General features: G+C 42.0%; 2 protein-coding genes across 2 annotated transcripts; both read left to right on the top strand.

Annotated features, from left to right (window-relative positions):
• The first annotated feature begins 5,833 nt into the window (after positions 1 to 5,833).
• On the top strand, positions 5,834 to 12,146 carry cpo (carboxypeptidase O). The gene is made up of 9 exons (XM_066660730.1): positions 5,834 to 5,966; positions 6,487 to 6,532; positions 7,073 to 7,174; positions 7,639 to 7,743; positions 8,776 to 8,892; positions 9,255 to 9,348; positions 9,922 to 10,124; positions 10,671 to 10,755; positions 11,277 to 12,146. Exons 1-9 carry the CDS (start codon positions 5,917 to 5,919, stop codon positions 11,540 to 11,542), a joined length of 1,068 nt encoding a protein of 355 aa, XP_066516827.1. The 5' UTR covers positions 5,834 to 5,916; the 3' UTR covers positions 11,543 to 12,146.
• An 815-nt stretch (positions 12,147 to 12,961) lies between these two features.
• arglu1b (arginine and glutamate rich 1b) lies at positions 12,962 to 18,827 on the top strand. Its single transcript, XM_066659669.1, has 4 exons — positions 12,962 to 13,500; positions 15,892 to 16,117; positions 16,278 to 16,361; positions 16,827 to 18,827. Exons 1-4 carry the CDS (start codon positions 13,175 to 13,177, stop codon positions 16,989 to 16,991), a joined length of 801 nt encoding a protein of 266 aa, XP_066515766.1. The 5' UTR covers positions 12,962 to 13,174; the 3' UTR covers positions 16,992 to 18,827.
• The last annotated feature ends 993 nt before the right edge of the window (positions 18,828 to 19,820 follow it).

Here is a 19,820-nt window from a genome sequence, read left to right as displayed (position 1 = left end):
CTACTAACCATCCATAGATCTATCTTTTAGATTGTCTCCGCAGGAATATTTATTACAGAGGCACTAAAACTGCCACCGGACCCTGGAGTAACGTTCTTGGTGTAAGTTACTAAAATCAATTAAAAGCGGTAAGTACCTGCAATTCGTGGTGATGAAGCTTACAGCAGACTTTGGGCGTTAAACTGCTGGATGTCCAAGTGGTGTTCCGAAAATCAAGTGGGCTTTATAGACAATTGGTTTCGTTTTGAGGGCAAGCCTGGTCTTATAGGTAGGGATGGTATCCACCCCACGCGGGAGGGTCCTGCCTTACTTTCTTGCAGCATAGCACATAGTCTTTTAGTTAGTCAGCAGAGTAGTGTAGATAGCTGCTGACAATCCAGAGCCGGGACCAGGCCGCAGACAGACAGGCTAAACCGACCGTCTGCGAACTGTCTTGAGGCGTCACCCAGGTTCAACTGTATTGAGACTGTGTCTTTCCCCCGACCTAAATGTAAAAGTAGAAAAACAAAATCAGCCTGTTTCAGCAACCTAATCAATATTAAATCATACACAACACCTAGCAGCAACACCTCAGAACAAAAATTTGGGTTACTCAACATAAGATCACTAAACTCAAAAGCACTCATCGTAAATGATATTATAAGTGATCATAAATTCAATGTTTTCTGTCTCACGGAAACGTGGGTTAGACCAAATGAATATTTAGCACTAAATGAAGCCACCCCCTAGGCTATAATTATGCACATAGCCCAAGAATATCAGGCAAAGGAGGTGGAGTATGTGTAATTTACCAAAATACCCTAGAAATTAGTCTTAAACAATGTCACACCTTCTCTTCTTTTGAGGTTCTCTCCACTATTATTACAAATCCGGTCACAAAAAAGGACGCATTTTTATTATGCAACATTTACAGACCACCAGGGCCTTACTTAGAATTTCTGAAAGAATTCAGCGATTTTGCTACAAACCTAGCCGTGTGCAATCATAAAGTTATAATTGTAGGAGATTTCAATATCCATTTTGAGAAGGAAAGTGACCCACTAAAAAAGGCATTTACGTCAATCTTAGACTCTATTGGTATTACACTACTGCAGCCACACTTTAGACTTAGTTCTGACACTAGGTCTTAACATTGACAAAATTAATATCTTACCGCAATCCTCAGCAATCTCCGATCATTACTTAATTTCATATGAGCTACGTTTTAGCCATAATATATGTAGGAACCCTCGCTATTCTACAAGGCGTATAATAAAACCATCTACCGCCCTACAATTTATAGAAAACCTACCAGAACTATCGACCCCAGTTCCAACTCCATCAGACCCAATGGACCTAGATGTACTAACTGATTACCTAGAAAATTCCTGTCGATCTACTTTAGAAAAGGTAGCACCACTTAAACATAAAAGTATAAGACAGAAAAAGCTCGCACCATGGTATAATGATAAGACCCGTACTTTAAAACAAACATTACAAAACTAGAACGGAAATGGCGATCAACCAAGCTTGAAGTGTTCCATTCTGCCTGGAAGGACAGCCTTATAGAGTATAGAAATGCCCTCACTAAATCTCGCTCAGCATATCTGGCCTCGCTGATCTCCAATAATAAAAATAATCCGAGAGCACTGTTTAGTGTGTTTTCTAGAATTACAAAAATTCAAGCAGGTTCTGAACAACTTATTCCAGCAACTCTCACCAGTAAAGATTTTATGGACTTTTTTAATAATAAAATTGAGAATATAAGACAACAAACTCAAGCCACAGAATCAAATCAATCCTGGCTGCCACCCGATGTGAATGATATAAAACATAATTTAAATGTAAAAGAAAGACTTGAAACCTTTTACCCACTCCCACAATTAGAACTAGAGAAGATTATCACCTCCGCAAACTGTACAACTTGCACACTTGATGCAATTCCCACAAAGTTGCTCAAAAAAGTACTACCAGCTATTATTGATCCTCTTTTAACGATAGTAAACTCATCCCTTAGTCTGGGCCATGTACCCAAAGCTTTTAAACTAGCAGTTATTAAACCTATGATCAAGAAACCAAATCTTGATGCTAGTACACTGTCTAACTACAGGCCTATTTCTAATTTGCCATTTCTGTCCAAGATCTTAGAAACAGCTATGGCCCAACAACTTAGTTCATATCTACATAAGAATCATATATATGAAAAATTCCAATCTGGATTCAGGCAACATCATAGTACAGAGACAGCTCTAGTCAAGATAAGAAATGATCTTCTTCTTGCCTCTGATCAAGGCCACGTATCCCTGTTGGTGCTTCTTGACCTCAGCACAGCCTTCGATACAATAGACCACAATATTCTCATAGAAAGGTTAGAAAACATGGTTGGAATCACAGGGACAGCCCTATTATGGTTCAAATCTTACTTAACGGAACATTATCAATTCGTAAAAGTAAACAATCTAAATTCAAATTATTCTAAAGTAAGATTTGGAATTCCACAAGGCTCTATTTTAGGATCATTATTATTTACATTATACATGTTACCGCTAGGCACAGTTATAAGAAACCATGACATTAACTTTCACTGTTACGCAGACAACCCACAATTGTATATTTCAGCCAAGCCCGATGAAAAACACAGATTAAAGAAAATAGAGGACTGTGTAAAAGACGTGAAAGGCTGGATGTTGCGTAACTTCCTCCTTCTAAACAGCAACAAAACAGAGGTCCTGCTTTTGGGTCCAAAAGTGGCAAGAAATAAATTATCAGATTTAATTTTAAATCTCGCTGACTCTCCAGTTAAACCTGTTTCAGCAGCAAAAAATCTTGGTGTCATAATTGACCCGGATTTATCATTTGATCAACACATAGGCAGTAATCACTAGGACAGCTTTTTTACATCTTCGCAATATTGCTAAGATTAGAAATGCCTTATCCCTTCAGGACGCAGAAACATTAGTACATGCCTTTATTACTTCAAGGCTTGACTACTGTAACGCACTACTGTCAGGATGCATCAGCAGCAATTTAAGAAAACTTCAACTAGTTCAAAATGCTGCAGTCAGGGTCCTCACTAAAACTAGAAAATTTGAACATATCAGCCCAGTTTTATCATCACTTCATTGGCTGCCTGTTAAATTCCGCATTGATTACAAAATTTTGTTATTAACATATAAAGCTCTACATGGGCTCGCTCCTGAATATCTTCAAGATACAATTTCCTATTATGAGCCTCCACGTTCACTCAGATCACAGAATACTGGATTTTTAATTGTTCCCAGAATTCAGAAGGCCTCAGCTGGGGGAAGAGCCTTTTCTTATAAAGCCCCCAGACTCTGGAATGATCTTCCAGAAAATGTTCGGGACTCAGACACAGTCGCGATCTTCAAATCTAGGCTAAAAACACATTTGTTTAGTTTATCTTTTGGTAGCTAATGCTCCCCCATAGATAAAGGCGGCAGATCCGGGGGGTCCATGGACACAGGGAATTATAGTAAACTGAGATGCTGGTGTCGATCACTCAGGTTTGTTGACGGTGGAGCGGAGGGATGCCAGTGTTTCAGGATGCTCCCGTGTCTGTGTGTCCTCCTGATTCTCTCCTTTTAGTTAATGCTGTCATAGTCAGATCTGCCGGAGTCATTAGCCACACTCTGGAAATTTTCATATTTTCTACTTTACAAACACAAAACAGTTCAAAACTAATTCCATCCCTTTACATTTTTCCGAGTAAACGACTGCCCACCTGTCTGTCTGGACACTGATGGATGACTGTCGAGATCCTCCTCCACGCTTCAGACCAGCTGCCCACGCTCCAGCAACCACCAAGTGCCTTGAAGCTGTCCCTACACTGAAGTTCTCACGGACTACTAACTATCATCACCAGTAGATTGACCAGAGGAGGATGGGTCACCCCTTGTGAGCCTTGGTTCCTCCCAAGGTTTCTTCCTCAGCTGGGGGAGTTTTTCCTTGCCACTGTCGCCCCTGGCTTGCTCACTTGAGGGTTTTACATTTGTTTTTACATTTCATGTCAAATCTTTGTCTTACTGGAATTCTGTGAAGCTGCTTTGTGACAACATCAGTTGTGAAAAGCGTTATATAAATAAATTTGATTTGATTTGATATATGCCCACAAACCGATATACACAAGCCAATATACACGCCCACAAACCAATATACATGCCCACAAACCGATATGCCCACAAACCGATATAAACAAACCAAAATACACGCCCACAAACCAATATACATGCCCACAAACCAATATACACGCCCACAAACCAATATATGCCCACAAACCGATATACATAAGCCAATATACACGCCCACAAACCGATATAAACAAAAAAATATATGCGCCCACAAACCGATATATGCCCACAAACCGATATACATAAGCCAATATACACGCCCACAAACCGATATAAACAAAACAAAATACACGCCCACAAACCGATATAAACAAACCAATATATGCACCCACAAACCAATGTATACGCTGGAAAACCAATGTAAGTACTGGTAATCCGATATATATACCCACAAACCAATATATATACCCACAAACCAATACATACAAACCAATATATATGCTAGGAAACCAATGTATAAACTGATAATCCAATATATACTCACAAACCGATATATACAAACCAACAGTTTAAAACCAATGTATGTGCCATTAAACCAAGTAGTTTCTCCATAAACCAATATATATGTACAAAGTACATTATAATTATTTCCTGAACGGCTTCCCATACCTCACAGACAGTCACCTGGAGGAAACCCACGCAGACAGAGGGAAAACACACCACACTCCTCACAGACAGTCAACCGGAGGAAATCCACGCAGACACAGAGAGAACACACCACACACCTCACAGACAGTCACCCGGAGGAAATCCACGCAGACACAGAGAGAACACACCACACTCCTCACAGACAGTCACCCGGAGGAAACCCACGCAGACACAGAGAGAACACACCACACACCTCACAGACAGTCACCCGGAGGAAACCCACGCAGACACAGAGAGAACACACCACACTCCTCACAGACAATCACCCGGAGGTAACCCACGCTGACACAGGGAGAACACACCACACTCCTCACAGACAATCACCCGGAGGTAACCCACGCTGACACAGGGAGAACACACCACACTCCTCACAGACAGTCACCCGGGGGAAACCCACACAGACACAGGGAGAACACACCACACTCCTCACAGACAGTCACCCGGAGGAAACCCACACAGACACAGAGAGAACACACCACACTCCTCACAGACAGTCACCCGGAGGAAACCCACGCAGACACAGAGAGAACACACCACACTCCTCACAGACAATCACCCGGAGGTAACCCACGCTGACACAGGGAGAACACACCACACTCCTCACAGACAATCACCCGGAGGTAACCCACGCAGACACAGGGAGAACACACCACACTCCTCACAGACAGTCACCCGGGGGAAACCCACACAGACACAGGGAGAACACACCACACTCCTCACAGACAGTCACCCGGAGCGGGACTCCCACAACGTATGACAGAGACACCATCTGATGCTCCACTGTGCTGCCCTTTACTTGAGAATTGTTACAGTGAAATATTAACGCTAACTTAATTTCTGAAAATATCATAAAACTTGTAAACATTGCCAAAGTTCATTAATTATCAAAATCCCTCTGCCGTAATTTCAACATGGTGTTGATTTACGTCACGAGGGAGATGTAAATGAACTGTTGTGTCACGGCCATATTCAGATTTATGAGTTTTGGAGTTAGTTATTAACCTCCAGCTGGGAGTCCTCCTCGTTTCCTCAGGTGTTATCTCACAGGGCTGTGTATAAAAACACAGCAGAGTCAGATACGGTCCTGCAGACGGGTCTCTGGAGCTTCTTCTGGGACGTGATTAAAGCCAAAGACACAGAGATGTTCAGATCGGTTTTGACCGTGTGGATGCTGCTGCTCCTGCAATACAGGTAAAAAAACACAGATCATTTTAATTAAAATGTGTTTAAAACTCACTTTTAAACTGAATGTTAAACTGAAAGTGGTTTGAAATGTTCTGAAGATAAAGAAATAACTCGGTGAACAGAGGGTTAGTCACACGTCTGAAAACTGTGTGAAATTCAAATTCAACGCTACATTAAACATTCATTAAACAGACAAACGTTTGAATGAAACTCAATTTCTTCTGAAACGTATCTGAAAACACATGTAAAAAGCATGCTGTAGGTGAGTGATGGTGGATGTAACGTCTCTGTGGCTGTGACACTGGTCATTTCATACTCTTTATTATTGAAGAAATGTTCATGAGTGAAATAACCTCTGTGTAAAGAGACGTCTCCCCGGGGGAATGTGTTAAAGTTGTTGATGTGGCGCTGCTGTAAACGTTAGCGTCTGATAACATTGCTATCGCTCTAACGATAAAGCGCTGCGACATCCAGCTCGTGTTCGTTACGGAGTTCTTTAGCTGTTTTATATTGATTTGTGTTTCAGAACTGAAGGAGTCTATGATTATAACAAGTACCACACCATGGACGAGGTAAACGTTCATTACACGTCTGTAAACGTTTGTGATTATAAATGGTAATGAAGGTATGAGATTACATGATTAATTACAAGCTAAATCACATTATTCTGGATCACATCCTTGAAATAAGTTCAGTTCAATCTTTTCATTTTAATATTTTACAAAAAAGGTGTATTTCCTTTCCGTTTTAACTCCAAGTTTAAACTCGTAAACGTTGAATTGTTTGATTAAAACACTGACACACAACCTGAGGAATGACTTAATGTATAGAGCTCTTTACTTTTATAGTTTTATTTCATGAATAACGTTAGTTTAACTTTCACCTCCAAACACACGGCGAGGGTTCTTTATTTGTTTATTCATTCATTCATATACAAACATTAAAGTACATTGAGATCTAGATAATGTTGTTCACGTTTACTTTTGTAGCTGTTTATTAAAATGTGTTATTGAATATACGCATTTATTAATTCATTAATTTACTCCGTGATTCAGCTGTAGACCGCAGCCCATGATTGTGTTCCCTGTCCTCTTCACCCGTGGTTTGCGCAGATTTCCAAGTGGATGGAGCAGACGGAGCGGGATCATCCGGGTGTCGTCTCCAGCGTAACGTATGGAACCACGTACCAGAAGAGGAACATCACTCTGCTGAAGGTATTCACTCCTCACTGGTGATTATTGGTATTGTAGCGGCGCTTGTGGTTGTTGTGATTAGGAGCAAGAAACGGAAAACTACACACATTCTTCAGGTTTTTTCTTCTTAACGATGAACTCTAATAAAAATGATTCAACTTTTTTCAGAGGAAATGGAAATTCAAATGGTTTATAAATAAATAAATAAATCTGGTAGTTTAATGGAATTAAAATCGATAAAATCGTAATCCATGTTTATCATAAGCCGTTTCCATGGTATCGTAAACAGTCCCACCTTTCAATGACTTTAAATACCATTACTTTTGTTCGTTGTTTTTCAATAGCTGGTTTATTCCATCAGTTTAGAATGATATTTTATTGTAAATAAGATCAGAACATTTAAATATGAAAAACACTTTTTAAAAAAAAGGGAGATACGAGGTTGTATCCCGCTTGTGGTGACGCGTTGGTCCTCTTTGCTGCAGATCGGTCTGAACAGCACTCTGCCGAAGAAGGCCGTGTGGATGGACTGTGGGATTCACGCCAGAGAGTGGATCTCTCCGGCTTTCTGTCAGTACTTTGTTAAAAAGGTGAGTGCCTTTACGGGAGCAGTCTGTTCCCTTTATTCACCAGAAAGTGTTTTGAAATTCAGAATCTGTAACTGTAGCTGGGGAAAATGAAAAGGGAAGGAATCAAGTGAATACTACAGAGGTCCTTGATAAAACCTTTGGACCTGATTCGGCTGTAATCAAAACATCAGAATACATCCAGCTAACTAGAGCTGTGAATGTTAAGTCAATTTGTTTTAAAAATCATAGAACTGTAGTAGTAGTGTAGCGTAGTAGTGTATTGTTTCCCAACAGTTGGCGTCTGAAATGTGTCTGCTGTCTTCTTTAATAAATTGGAAACAATGGCAGCAAACGTAGTCAAAAAGCCAAATGCAGCAAATGACTTCAGTTGTGTGGAGGTGGTTTAGAAATTAAATATATCAATATTCTGTATATATTTCATGTGTATCTTAGGTAAGTTACAGTTGTTTACAAAATAAGTCAATGTTTACACATTTGTGAAAATATACTGAAATTTGTGCTAAACTACAATGTTATTAAATATAGTTTTAACAGGATTAACATTAAACATTATTCATTTAATATAATTCATATTAAAATAACATTCATTTTGTAGCAGTAGTGTGTTCTTGAAATTAATGTAAGTCATTTTAAATGTTTTTTTCGTATCACCGAGAATATCGTTATTGACAACACACCCTGAAATATCGCGATATTATTTTAGGGCCATATCGCCCACCCTTAGACCAGCTCTCGTAGCCCACCTCCAGCCTCCACCAGCACTGAGTCATGGAGCAGCCTTAAAACAAACACCACAGGCCAGGTCCAGCCTAAAACTAGGAGTGTGGCACCAGATTCTGGATAAATGAAGTCATTTGTGGTGGAAATATCGTATATTGAAGTGTTGAGCCCCGTTAAATCACAGCACAGGAAAATCTCTCACCACGACCTCCCGACTGCTAACCACAATATCTTTATCGTATGATTTTATAATAATATCATTCATATCTACAATTTCTCTCATTTTGATTTCTGTATTTTCTGTTGAAACAGATTCTGAATTTCTATAAATCAGACCCGAAGGTGAACACACTCTTTAAGAACCTGGACTTTTACATCACTCCGGTTCTGAACATGGACGGCTACGTTTACTCCTGGAAAGACAACACCGTGAGTTTAAACTATGTCCTTACTGCAATGAGTCTCATTGGAACATCGTTGGAAAACTATAGTGTGTTTCCCGTGTCCTGATTAGCACTATAGCGAAAATGCTAAAAGTCCAGCTAGCACTGATTTTGGCTAATGTATAATAACCGTAGCTGATAGCACTTACTCTGAACAGCGCTGGACTAACACACATAATCCACACAGAATGTGTGTTATGTAAATACAACAGTCGATCACAAAGGTTTTTTTAAAACTGTGTTGTTGCACTGGTTAGCTCTGGTGTTAGCTCATTCTTCTTTATTCAAACACAGTGACCACAACAGCAAATGGTTTGTAGCCTACGTACCGTGTTCGTATGTTTACAGACTCGTCTGTGGAGGAAGTCCATGTCTCCGGGGACTGAGAATTGCTCATGTGTTGGGACCGACCTGAACCGTAACTTCTACTCTAACTGGGGAAGTAAGTCACTCTACACTCAGATTTAATGGGGAAAAAATTCCAGTGTTTTACAACTTAATTCAGCCTACAGAGCTGGAATTCCTTATATGGGCATGAAGACATGACGACGGCTTTATTACTACTAAGGATACTATCCACTTAAAGTGATTCAAATCTGATCAGCGTTGTGTGAACATGTCAAATCGGATTTTTCCAAATCAGGTTTGAGTCACTTTCAATTTCTTGTCCTAGATCAGATATAATTTATGGGCAATCGACATGAATGTGAATGACCAGAACCATCAAAAACCACCAAATTAAATCTGATTAATGCGGTTTATAATGTGAACACAGACAAAGTGGAATCAAATCTGATTTAAACCTGACCCTTGTCTTTTCTCTTCAAAGTGAGGAAATCTGACAGAGCACATATAGACTATGCTGAAATATCCTGTGAACATCTTAAAATCTCCAGGGATTATTTGATTTATACTAATAATCCCTACTAATCCCTTACTAATTATATCTACACTCTTAAAAATGAAGGTTCAAGGGCTCTTTAGTAAAAGAAATCTTCATTCTCCTTTTGCGCAGTGGTGGGAATTTCCAGGAACTGTTGTTCGGAGGTGTATAACGGACACTCCGCTCTTTCCGAGTCCGAAGCTGTGGCGGTCACTAACTTTCTGAGCGAGAATCGAGACCAGATCCTGTGTTTCCTGACCATCCACTCGTACGGGCAGCTGATCCTCGTCCCCTACGGACACCCCAACATCTCCGCCCCCAACTACGATGAACTGGTGAGGAGTTAAATCAGATTAAATTAGAAACAGATTAAAACATACATTAACACTTTTATACAGGTTAGAAACAGATTAAAGATTTTATTGACCTTATAAGGTATAAGCTAATTATTTAGCATTTTTCCCAACTGTCTTCTGCACAGTATGACACCACCTACTGTTACATGGGTTAGCTCTGGGGTTAGCATTAGCTCAATTAATTATATTTATTTATTATATTTATTTTATTTCAATAACAAAGACCATGCACAAATGATATTAATCTCCAAAGAAAATATTTTGCATCAGAGTTACCTAAAAACGGGCAGCTTTAATTATGAAAATTAAACATTATGAAAGTTTAGCTTAGCACTAGCATTAGCTTCACACAACTGCTGTCGCAATACTGCCATGTCTTGTAGTTTCCATAAAAATAAAGTAAAATTTTACCTCAGAAATGTTGGGGGATTGTTTCTAAGATGTCTTTTCTAAACTTAATTGAGCAATTTGATTATCCATGTGCTAAAATGCTAACCGTGTGTGTGTGTGTGTATATGTGTGTAGATGGAAGTAGGCCTGGCTGCAGCAAAAGCAATTAAAGACGTTCATGGGACGGACTACACAGTGGGGACGTCCCCAGATGTGCTGTGTGAGTGACTTTTTCCAAATATTTAAAATGAAATTTTATAAATGTAAAATGTCATACTTAACTGAAATGAGTAGAAACTCTGTTGAACACAGAATAATGCAATTAGTTATAAATATTTGATAAATAGCCCATGATCATTCATCAGGGGAATGCTTCTGGTTCCCTATGTTTGTATGGAGGAGTTCTTTAATGTGAGGACCAATATAACATTGCTTGTAATTACATATTTTTACCAGAGGGGTCTCCAACTCCCCATAACATACAAAGTGCAGCTTAACATTTTATATAATATAAACAGAATCTATATAAACAAGAACACGTTACTATTCTTCTGCACATCACATGCAGTTACATATTTTCACCAGAGGGGTCTCCAAATCCCTGAACACTGAGGCTGTCAATAATTTCACTGTAAGCGGTTACAGACAATGAATAATATTAATAATAATAATAATAATAATAAATCAATGTATGTTAAATGGACAATGTCAGTGAACACGGTTCCTCGTGTGTTGCTTCAGACCCCAACTCCGGCTCCTCCCGGGATTTCGCTCGTCTGATCGGGATCCCGTTCTCCTTCACCTTCGAGCTGAGAGACAAGGGTCAGTTCGGCTTCGAACTTCCCGAGAATCAGATCCAGGCCACGTGTGAGGAGGCGTACCAGGGCGCCATGTCCATCATCAGCTACGTCCACGACAAGAGCTTCAGCAGCTCCGCGCGCGCACTGACAGCCGTCCTGTGGACCACACTGACCACCGCCGCGCTCGCCAGCGCCCCCTGGCTGTGAACCGGGGATGTTTCTACTGTACGATGGACCGTATCAACCAAATTAAAGACATTTTGTAGCCAGTTTTGGACGTTTATTAAAGAGATGGAGGTCATCGGTGTTATCATTAGCGACCCACTTCAATACATTTATCTCCATTCACTTTACAGAAACAGTGGGTATGATTGGGTCATTTTGCTCCTGGGCGCTGCCTAGAGTTGCAGAGTGTAACTCACTTTTACAGCACTGCACGGAAATCAAAAGGGGGTGCTGTAGGTTCCTACTCTCCTCCAAAATGTACATAGTGCAGTTTCTGCAGTGCTGAGCTCAGGGTAATAACGACAGGGACCCTGTTCTCCTTATTACAGCTGTGTGAAGCATCCCAGTCATATTGGAGATGTGAAAATACTACATACTGTTGCTCTAACACTGTGCCAAACTCCACAACAGCGCTGAGTAAAATCTCTTTACATCGTGTCCTTTCTCCTGTAATGCTACAGTTTTGGAGATACAAGGTTCCAACAATGTTTTAATTAATTTATCTAACTTTTTAAACATATTTGTAAGTACCTGATCATTCAATGAAACTAGAAGATTGTTGCATTGACTTACATTAAGTTACATATTTGAGGCATGAAACATGAAAGTAATAAATATTAAATACTTTAAAAACTGCATTTGTTTGTGATTGTTCAACGTTTAATAAAATGTGTCTTCTGCATTTAAGCCATCCCTCACACACACACACACACACACACACTAGTACACTAGGGGCACTGAACACACAGCAGGCGGCCATCCCCAGTGCCCAGGGAGCCGTTGGGAGTTAGGTGCCTTGCTCAAGGACACCCCAGCTGTGGACCCTGAGGGAGCAGACAGTGCTGTTCCTTCACTCCCATCCCCCCAATCTTCTTGTTAGTCGTGGGGATAGAACCAGCAACCTTCGGAACCCAAGCCCACTTCTCACAACCCAATTCGGCTATAAACTCACTGAAATATTAATATGCCACTCTGACCACCAATGTGTGTTTGGACTGTGGGAGGGAAGTGGAACACTCTGAGAATACCCACGCCGACACAGTGAGAACACACTAAACCACACACAGCCAGTGATCCAAGGACAGGATCCCACCCAGGACCCAGAGAACTTGCAGCGCCACCATGTGACTCAAATGTGTATGAACTAGTGAATTTATAAATGTTAAATCTAAAATATTTATATTAGAGAATAAAGATAATTTATTTTTAACACTTTTTTATTTTAACATTTAAATTTTTACTAGTTCATACACATACCTGTTTTTTCTCGTGTTTATATATAATTATATTATATATATATATTCCGTTATAAACGAAAAAATTAGAGACTTTTATTCTGTAAAGTCGGTTGGGACGTGCGCCGCTGCGCTTTGTGCCTGTACGCATGCGCAGTGTCGGCCTCGGCTCCTAGTAGCTGGACGGTTGGAGCGGCTTCAAAAATAAATAAAAATAACATTAATAATAAAGCAAAGCCAATCAAAGTGACGCGGGCCGAGAACCGGAGCATTAAAGGGCGCGGATACTGTGTTCACAGCGCCCTCAGCGCGGTTACTTCGCCGCGTTTGAGCCGCCGTTCCCCCGCGGTGCTCGTGGAGCAGCGCTGCCTGGTGAGCTATGGGCCGGTCGCGGAGCCGCAGCTCGTCGCACTCCAAGCGCTCCAAGAGCGGGGGCGCTAAACACGCTCACGGAAAGAAGCGCTCCAGGTCCCGGGAGCGCGACCGTGAGAGGAAGAGGGAGCGGGAGGCGAAGCGGAACCGTCGGAGAGAGTCGCGGTCTCGATCCCGGAGCAAGACTCGTTCCCGGGAGCGGGAAAGAGTTGCCACGCCACCCGAGAGGATCGACATCTTCGGCCGCACGCTCAGCAAGAGGAGCGCCGGGGACGACAAGCAGAAGAAGGAGGAGGAGGAGAGGAAAGCCGAGCTGGAGAGGCAGAGGAAGATGTAGGATATGCTTTAGTCACCCGTGTTTAATGATTCGGTTCACTGCTTCCTCCGTTCTTACATGGTGTTTACGAACCTCAGCCCCCCAGCACTAGACAGCACACACACTAACAATACACTGAGGGGGGGCACTAACATTTAAACACACAGAGTTTAGTGTAAACCCTCCGTCCTGATTGGTTCCTTAGGTGTGTGAGGTCAGAAATCCTGTCTATCTCAATCCGTGCTTCTGAAACGCTGCCCATGCTAGAACACCACACACACTAACAAGACTAAACAACTCGCACACATTCTAATAACACTAAACACCATAGCCACACTACCAGCATTAAACACCACACACAACACTAAACACCAAACAAACTAAACACCACACACACATACTAACAACACTAAACACCACACACACACTTACTAACAACACTAAACACCATAGCCACACTACCAGCATTAAACACCACACACAACACTAAACACCATACACACTAATAAGACTAAACACCACACACATTCTAATAACACTAAACACCACACACATACTAACAACACTAAACACCATAGCCACACTACCAGCATTAAACACCACACACAACACTAAACACCAAACAAACTAAACACCACACACACATACTAACAACACTAAACACCAAACCACATTCTAATAACACTAAACATCACACACATATACTAACAATAAAAAAAAATAATAAACACCATAGCCACACTACCAGCATTAAACACCACACACAACACTACACACCAAACAAACTAAACACTACAAACACACTAACAAGACTAAACATCACGAACACACTAACAAAGCTAAACACCATAACCACACTACCAGCATTAAACACCATAACCACACTACCAGCATTAAACACCATAACCACACTACCAGCATTAAACACCATAACCACACTACCAGCGTTAAACACCATAACCACACTACCAGCATTAAACACCATAACCACACTACCAGCATTAAACACCATAACCACACTACCAGCATTAAACACCATAACCACACTATCAGCATTAAACACCATAAACACACTACCAGCATTAAACACCATAACCACACTACCAGCATTAAACACCATAACCACACTACCAGCATTAAACACCATAACCACACTACCAGCATTAAACACCATAACCACACTACCAGCATTAAACACCATAACCACACTATCAGCATTAAACACCATAAACACACTACCAGCATTAAACACCATAACCACACTACCAGCATTAAACACCATAACCACACTACCAGCATTAAACACCATAACCACACTACCAGCGTTAAACACCATAACCACACTACCAGCGTTAAACACCATAACCACACTACCAGCATTAAACACCATAACCACACTACCAGCATTAAACACCATAACCACACTACCAGCATTAAACACCATAACCACACTATCAGCATTAAACACCATAAACACACTACCAGCATTAAACACCATAACCACACTATCAGCATTAAACACCATAACCACACTATCAGCATTAAACACCATAACCACACTATCAGCATTAAACACCATAAACACACTACCAGCATTAAACACCATAAACACACTACCAGCATTAAACACCATAAACACACTCTCAGCGTTAAACACCATAACCACACTCTCAGCGTTAAACACCATAACCACACTATCAGCGTTAAACACCATAACCACACTACCAGCGTTAAACACCATAACCACACTACCAGCGTTAAACACCATAAACACTACCAGCATTAAACACACTACCAGCATTAAACACCATAACCACACTACCAGCATTAAACACCATAAACACACTACAGGCATTAAACACCATAAACACACTACCGGCATTAAACACCATAACCACACTATCGGCATTAAACACCATAAACACACTACCGGCATTAAACACCATAAACACACTACCGGCATTAAACACCATAAACACACTACCAGCATTAAACACCATAACCACACTACCAGCATTAAACACCATAACCACACTACCGGCATTAAACACCATAACCACACTATCGGCATTAAACACCATAACCGCACTACCGGCATTAAACACCATAACCGCACTACCGGCATTAAACACCATAACCGCACTACCAGCATTAAACACCATAAACGCACTATCAGCATTAAACACCATAACCACACTATCAGCATTAAACACCATAACACAATGAATCATGTCACTATGTAGCCCCTGAATAAAGCAGTTTATGCTCCACAGAGTGGGTCCCCCACACGTGGGCTCTGTGGTTTACAGCAGGATTCTACAGGGTCTTGGTGTCAGGTGAAGTCTGTTTAACCTGACGTAGAGTCACTGAGAAACTGACACGTCCTCTGCTCTCTGTCCTGCTCCCAGCCGTCAGCAGGAGATCGAGGAGCGTCTGATCGAGGAGGAGACGGCGCGGAGGGTGGAGGAGCTGGTGGCCAAGCGGGTGGAGGAGGAGCTGGAGAAGAGGAAGGACGAGATCGAGAGGGAGGTGCTGCGGCGCGTGGAGGAAGCCAAGCGCATCATGGAGAAGCAGCTGCTGGAGGAGCTGGAGAGACAGCGGCACGCGGAGCTGGCGGCTCAGAAAGCTCGAGAGGTGAGCGGCGTTGTCCGGTTCCACCTTGAAACCTGGGGGAAAAGTCTGTACATTCATTTTATTTTCTTTTAAACCTTGGTCGTCTGGAGGTTTCAGGACCTCGTAAGTTGATGTGAATGTCTGGGGTCAGTCTCTCACCGAAACATCTGTCCCTTTGCAGGAGGAAGAGAAGTCGAAGCGCGAGGAGCTGGAGAAGATTCTGGTGGAGAACAACCGCAAGATCGCAGACGCTCAGGCCAAACTGGTACGACTGCTCACCTTCACTCTCCCTGCAGGAACAACACTGCCCTCACTGTGGCCTCCATCTCCCCACGGACCGAACAAGAGACCTGTTTATCACTTCACTCCTTCAGCACCCGAGAGAGAAGAGGGGGAGGACGAGAGACGATAAAGAATGAGAAAGAGAGAGAGAGAGGAGGACAGACAGAGGGAGATATATGAGAGGGAGGGCTTAGAGAGAGAAAGACAGGGAGAAAGGAAGAGAGACTGGTCTGTTTGACTGCTAATGGGCTGTATTGGTATGAGTGGATCAGACACAGCAGTGACTCCTGGACTTATTAAACCCAATAATCGCACTAGGACGCTGCTGGTGAGCCTGGTCTCGGGCGAGTGGAATTAAAGCCTCGGTCACAGGCTTTGGGACATTTGCGTGGTTGATGTTCTTCTTGTTGTTGTTGTTTACTCAGGTTGTTTGTGTGTTGTTCTCCAGGCTGAGGAGCAGCTCCGGATCGTGGAGGAGCAGCGGAAGATCCACGAGGAGCGGATGAAGCTGGAGCAGGAGCGGCAGCGGCAGCAGAAAGAGGAGCAGAGGATCATCCTTGGGAAGGGCAAGTCCCGGCCCAAACTCTCCTTCTCCCTCAAAGCCACGGACTGAGACACTCTTTTTCTTTCTCTTCCTCTCCCTCTCTCTCTCCCCCCCTCCAACACTTCCAATGTCTCTCTCTCCCTCCATCTCTTCCCATCTCTTTCTCTCTCTCTCTCTCTCTCTCTCTCTCTCTCTCCATCACTTCCTGTGTCACTCTCTGTCCCCCCATCTCCATCTTTCTCTATTTCTCTCTCTCTCACTTCTCTCTATTGCTTTGTCTCCTTTTATTTCTCTCTCTTCTCTTTTTTTAAACGAGTGGAAGTCTCGCCTCTTGTTTTTATCGACCTCCTGTTTTTGTATCAAAGACTGTTACCCATCTCCCGTGTCCCCCGAAGAGACGAGGAGGGGACAATCACGTGGAAGACATGGACAAACCCACGGCGAACCGGGACCACGTGTCCATCTGCGTTCGCGAGAATCTGGCAACCTTTGTTTCTCGTTGTTTTTATTTTTTTCTCCCGTAACTTATTCATGGATTCGATCTTCAGCCACAGCCTGGTCGGGACGCCCCCTCCTGGACAAAGCTGCAAACACCACCTACGTACAAACTCATAGGTGCTAGAACGAGACGAGTCACTCCAGAGAGCGCAGTTCCACTCCAGAGCAGCACAGCACCGGGGGCGTTATCCCCCTCGTTATTCCCGTCTGATGTTGAGTGTGGTGACCTTAGGCTCATGTGCCGCAGCTCCAGAGACCCTTTGGATTTCATGCTTTTGTGTGGAGATGATGCAGTGTGTATGTCCGCCTCACTCATTAGAAACATGTGGACGTAGTGGATGTAGAGCGATGTTCTCAGACGTCACACCAGGTTTCTTTTCTTCAAATCAAGCAGCTGCCAGTGTGTGTGTTTATGGATTTAAAAGATAAAAGTCCTGTGTGTGTGTGCTCTAAATTTTAAACTACAATAATGTGTTTTTGCCTCAAAAACATCGTTCAATTTTGGTCAGAATGAAGTTCTCTGCTCCAGATCAGGTTCACTGATTGGAGCCATTGCAACAAAGAACCATACACACTAACTATTTACGTTCTCCCCCTGTGTAAACAGCCCTGTTCCTTTAAATGACAATGAGCCGCTCGCTGTTCACCCCGACCCCGAGTGCACAGCAAGGAAAGCCCTGGTTTTTAGCCGTTTTCGCTCGGTTCTCTTTCTTTCTTGTGTCTGTTTTGCTACGTTCAGCCTTGTCTTTTAAAGTGCTGTGATTGGGCAGACTCAGACGAGGGGGCGTGGCCATTCTAAAGTCTCTGTGCTTGACGTCAGAAGCGGAGTAGAATCAGAACGGTTTTGATAGCCAATAAAACTGTCTCCACTGTTACGACTAAAATGTAAACGGCTGATACGTGGTTCTTCGTTGCAAGGGCTCAATTTTCTCACTGGTTTTCAAATGAGAAACAGTCTGAGCTCTGGCTCTGAGACGCTTCCACGAAGTCTCTACACGGTCCTTTAGCACAAGCCCCAGACCCAGGAAAGTGAGGACAGTCTGAAATCACACCACACAGTTAATAAATTCTTTCATTACAACTAACACGACACGGATGTTTTTCCTTATGTTTTGTGCTTCTTGTAGAAACTTGTTCTCATTCCAGGTTTGAGACACTTCCCCGAAGAGAGCGTGTTTCCCTGGAATCGACGGTTCGTCATCAGCTTTGGGTCTGAATCGTTTGTCTTCAGCTGTACGTCTGCGTCAGAGTTGTTTTTTAACAATGTAATATATTACGGCCATGAGGTATATAGTGTATTCTGGATGCTATGTTATTATGTGGCCACACTGTATTAAAAACAAAGTGTCTGGGTCCGGTGCTAGGCTTTCTCTCTCTCTGCTCACGGCAGAGAAATGCCATCTGGAGGTTTTTAGACAACGGAGAGACTCCAAACGCTGAAAAGCACCAACCGAGATGAGGATGTTGCTCTATTCCTGCTCCATAGGGGGGTATCACTGACTTATTTTTGCTGTTACAGTTACATTACTTAAGGTGGAACTGACTCTAAATTCAGGAGAGCGCTAATTGCATTAGCGAAAACTCAAGTTTTCAAATCAAACCAAAATGTATTTATATAGTGCTTTTTATAACTGACAAAGCAGCTTTACATAATTAGTATCAAATGAGTTTCTGTAGTAATTCAAACAGTGAATAAATTTCACAGTCGAGTTACACTTCAGCCGCATAAAAAAGCAAGTAATAATCCACATTTAAAATGTTGAGCTGCTGAATGTTAACAACCAGGGAGAACTGTGTTTCCCCACATAGACATTCCCATTGATAGGACTTGAATGGGACTGTAATTAGTTTTTTCTTTCTCCACCCCTGCTAATAATTCCATTCCAGGGAAACACCCCAGACTTGTGAGTTTGTTGATGCTAAGTAATATTAGCTTGCTATCTCACCTACAACAACAATTTAAATGTTTTAAAGGGATATATTCTCAGTAATTGTTTGGAAATTATGCCATCAATGCTTTAAATCCTCTACTGACTGACTGTAGCTTGGTAGCGGCTGCTGTCTTGCAGTTGTTCAAATTGCAACGTGATTAGCATAGCTATTAGCAAGCCCTCCATTTTAACCCCAGAATTAGCGCATGTGATTATTGTTTTTACATTGTTTTCTAGACGTCTGTAGAGGAACCAGTTTATGCTCCTTATGTAGGGGTTTAAGTACAGAAACTTTGACTCGTCCAGGCCAGTAGGTGTCAGTATAAGAGCTGTTTTCATAATAACTGGAAGAAATGATGACTTCTGCTTTGCCCTCTGCATGAATTCTCTTTTTATTAATTATTGAGGAAATTTAGTGTAAATGATTATATATATTTTGTAATATTTCCCATATGTTTTAGTATTCTAA

This window comes from Hoplias malabaricus, chromosome 2, assembly GCF_029633855.1.
Source record: "Hoplias malabaricus isolate fHopMal1 chromosome 2, fHopMal1.hap1, whole genome shotgun sequence".
Classification (NCBI taxonomy): domain Eukaryota; kingdom Metazoa; phylum Chordata; class Actinopteri; order Characiformes; family Erythrinidae; genus Hoplias; species Hoplias malabaricus.
The sequence above is the reverse complement of the archived record's forward strand: the minus strand, read 5'-3'. Positions and strand labels throughout refer to the sequence as shown.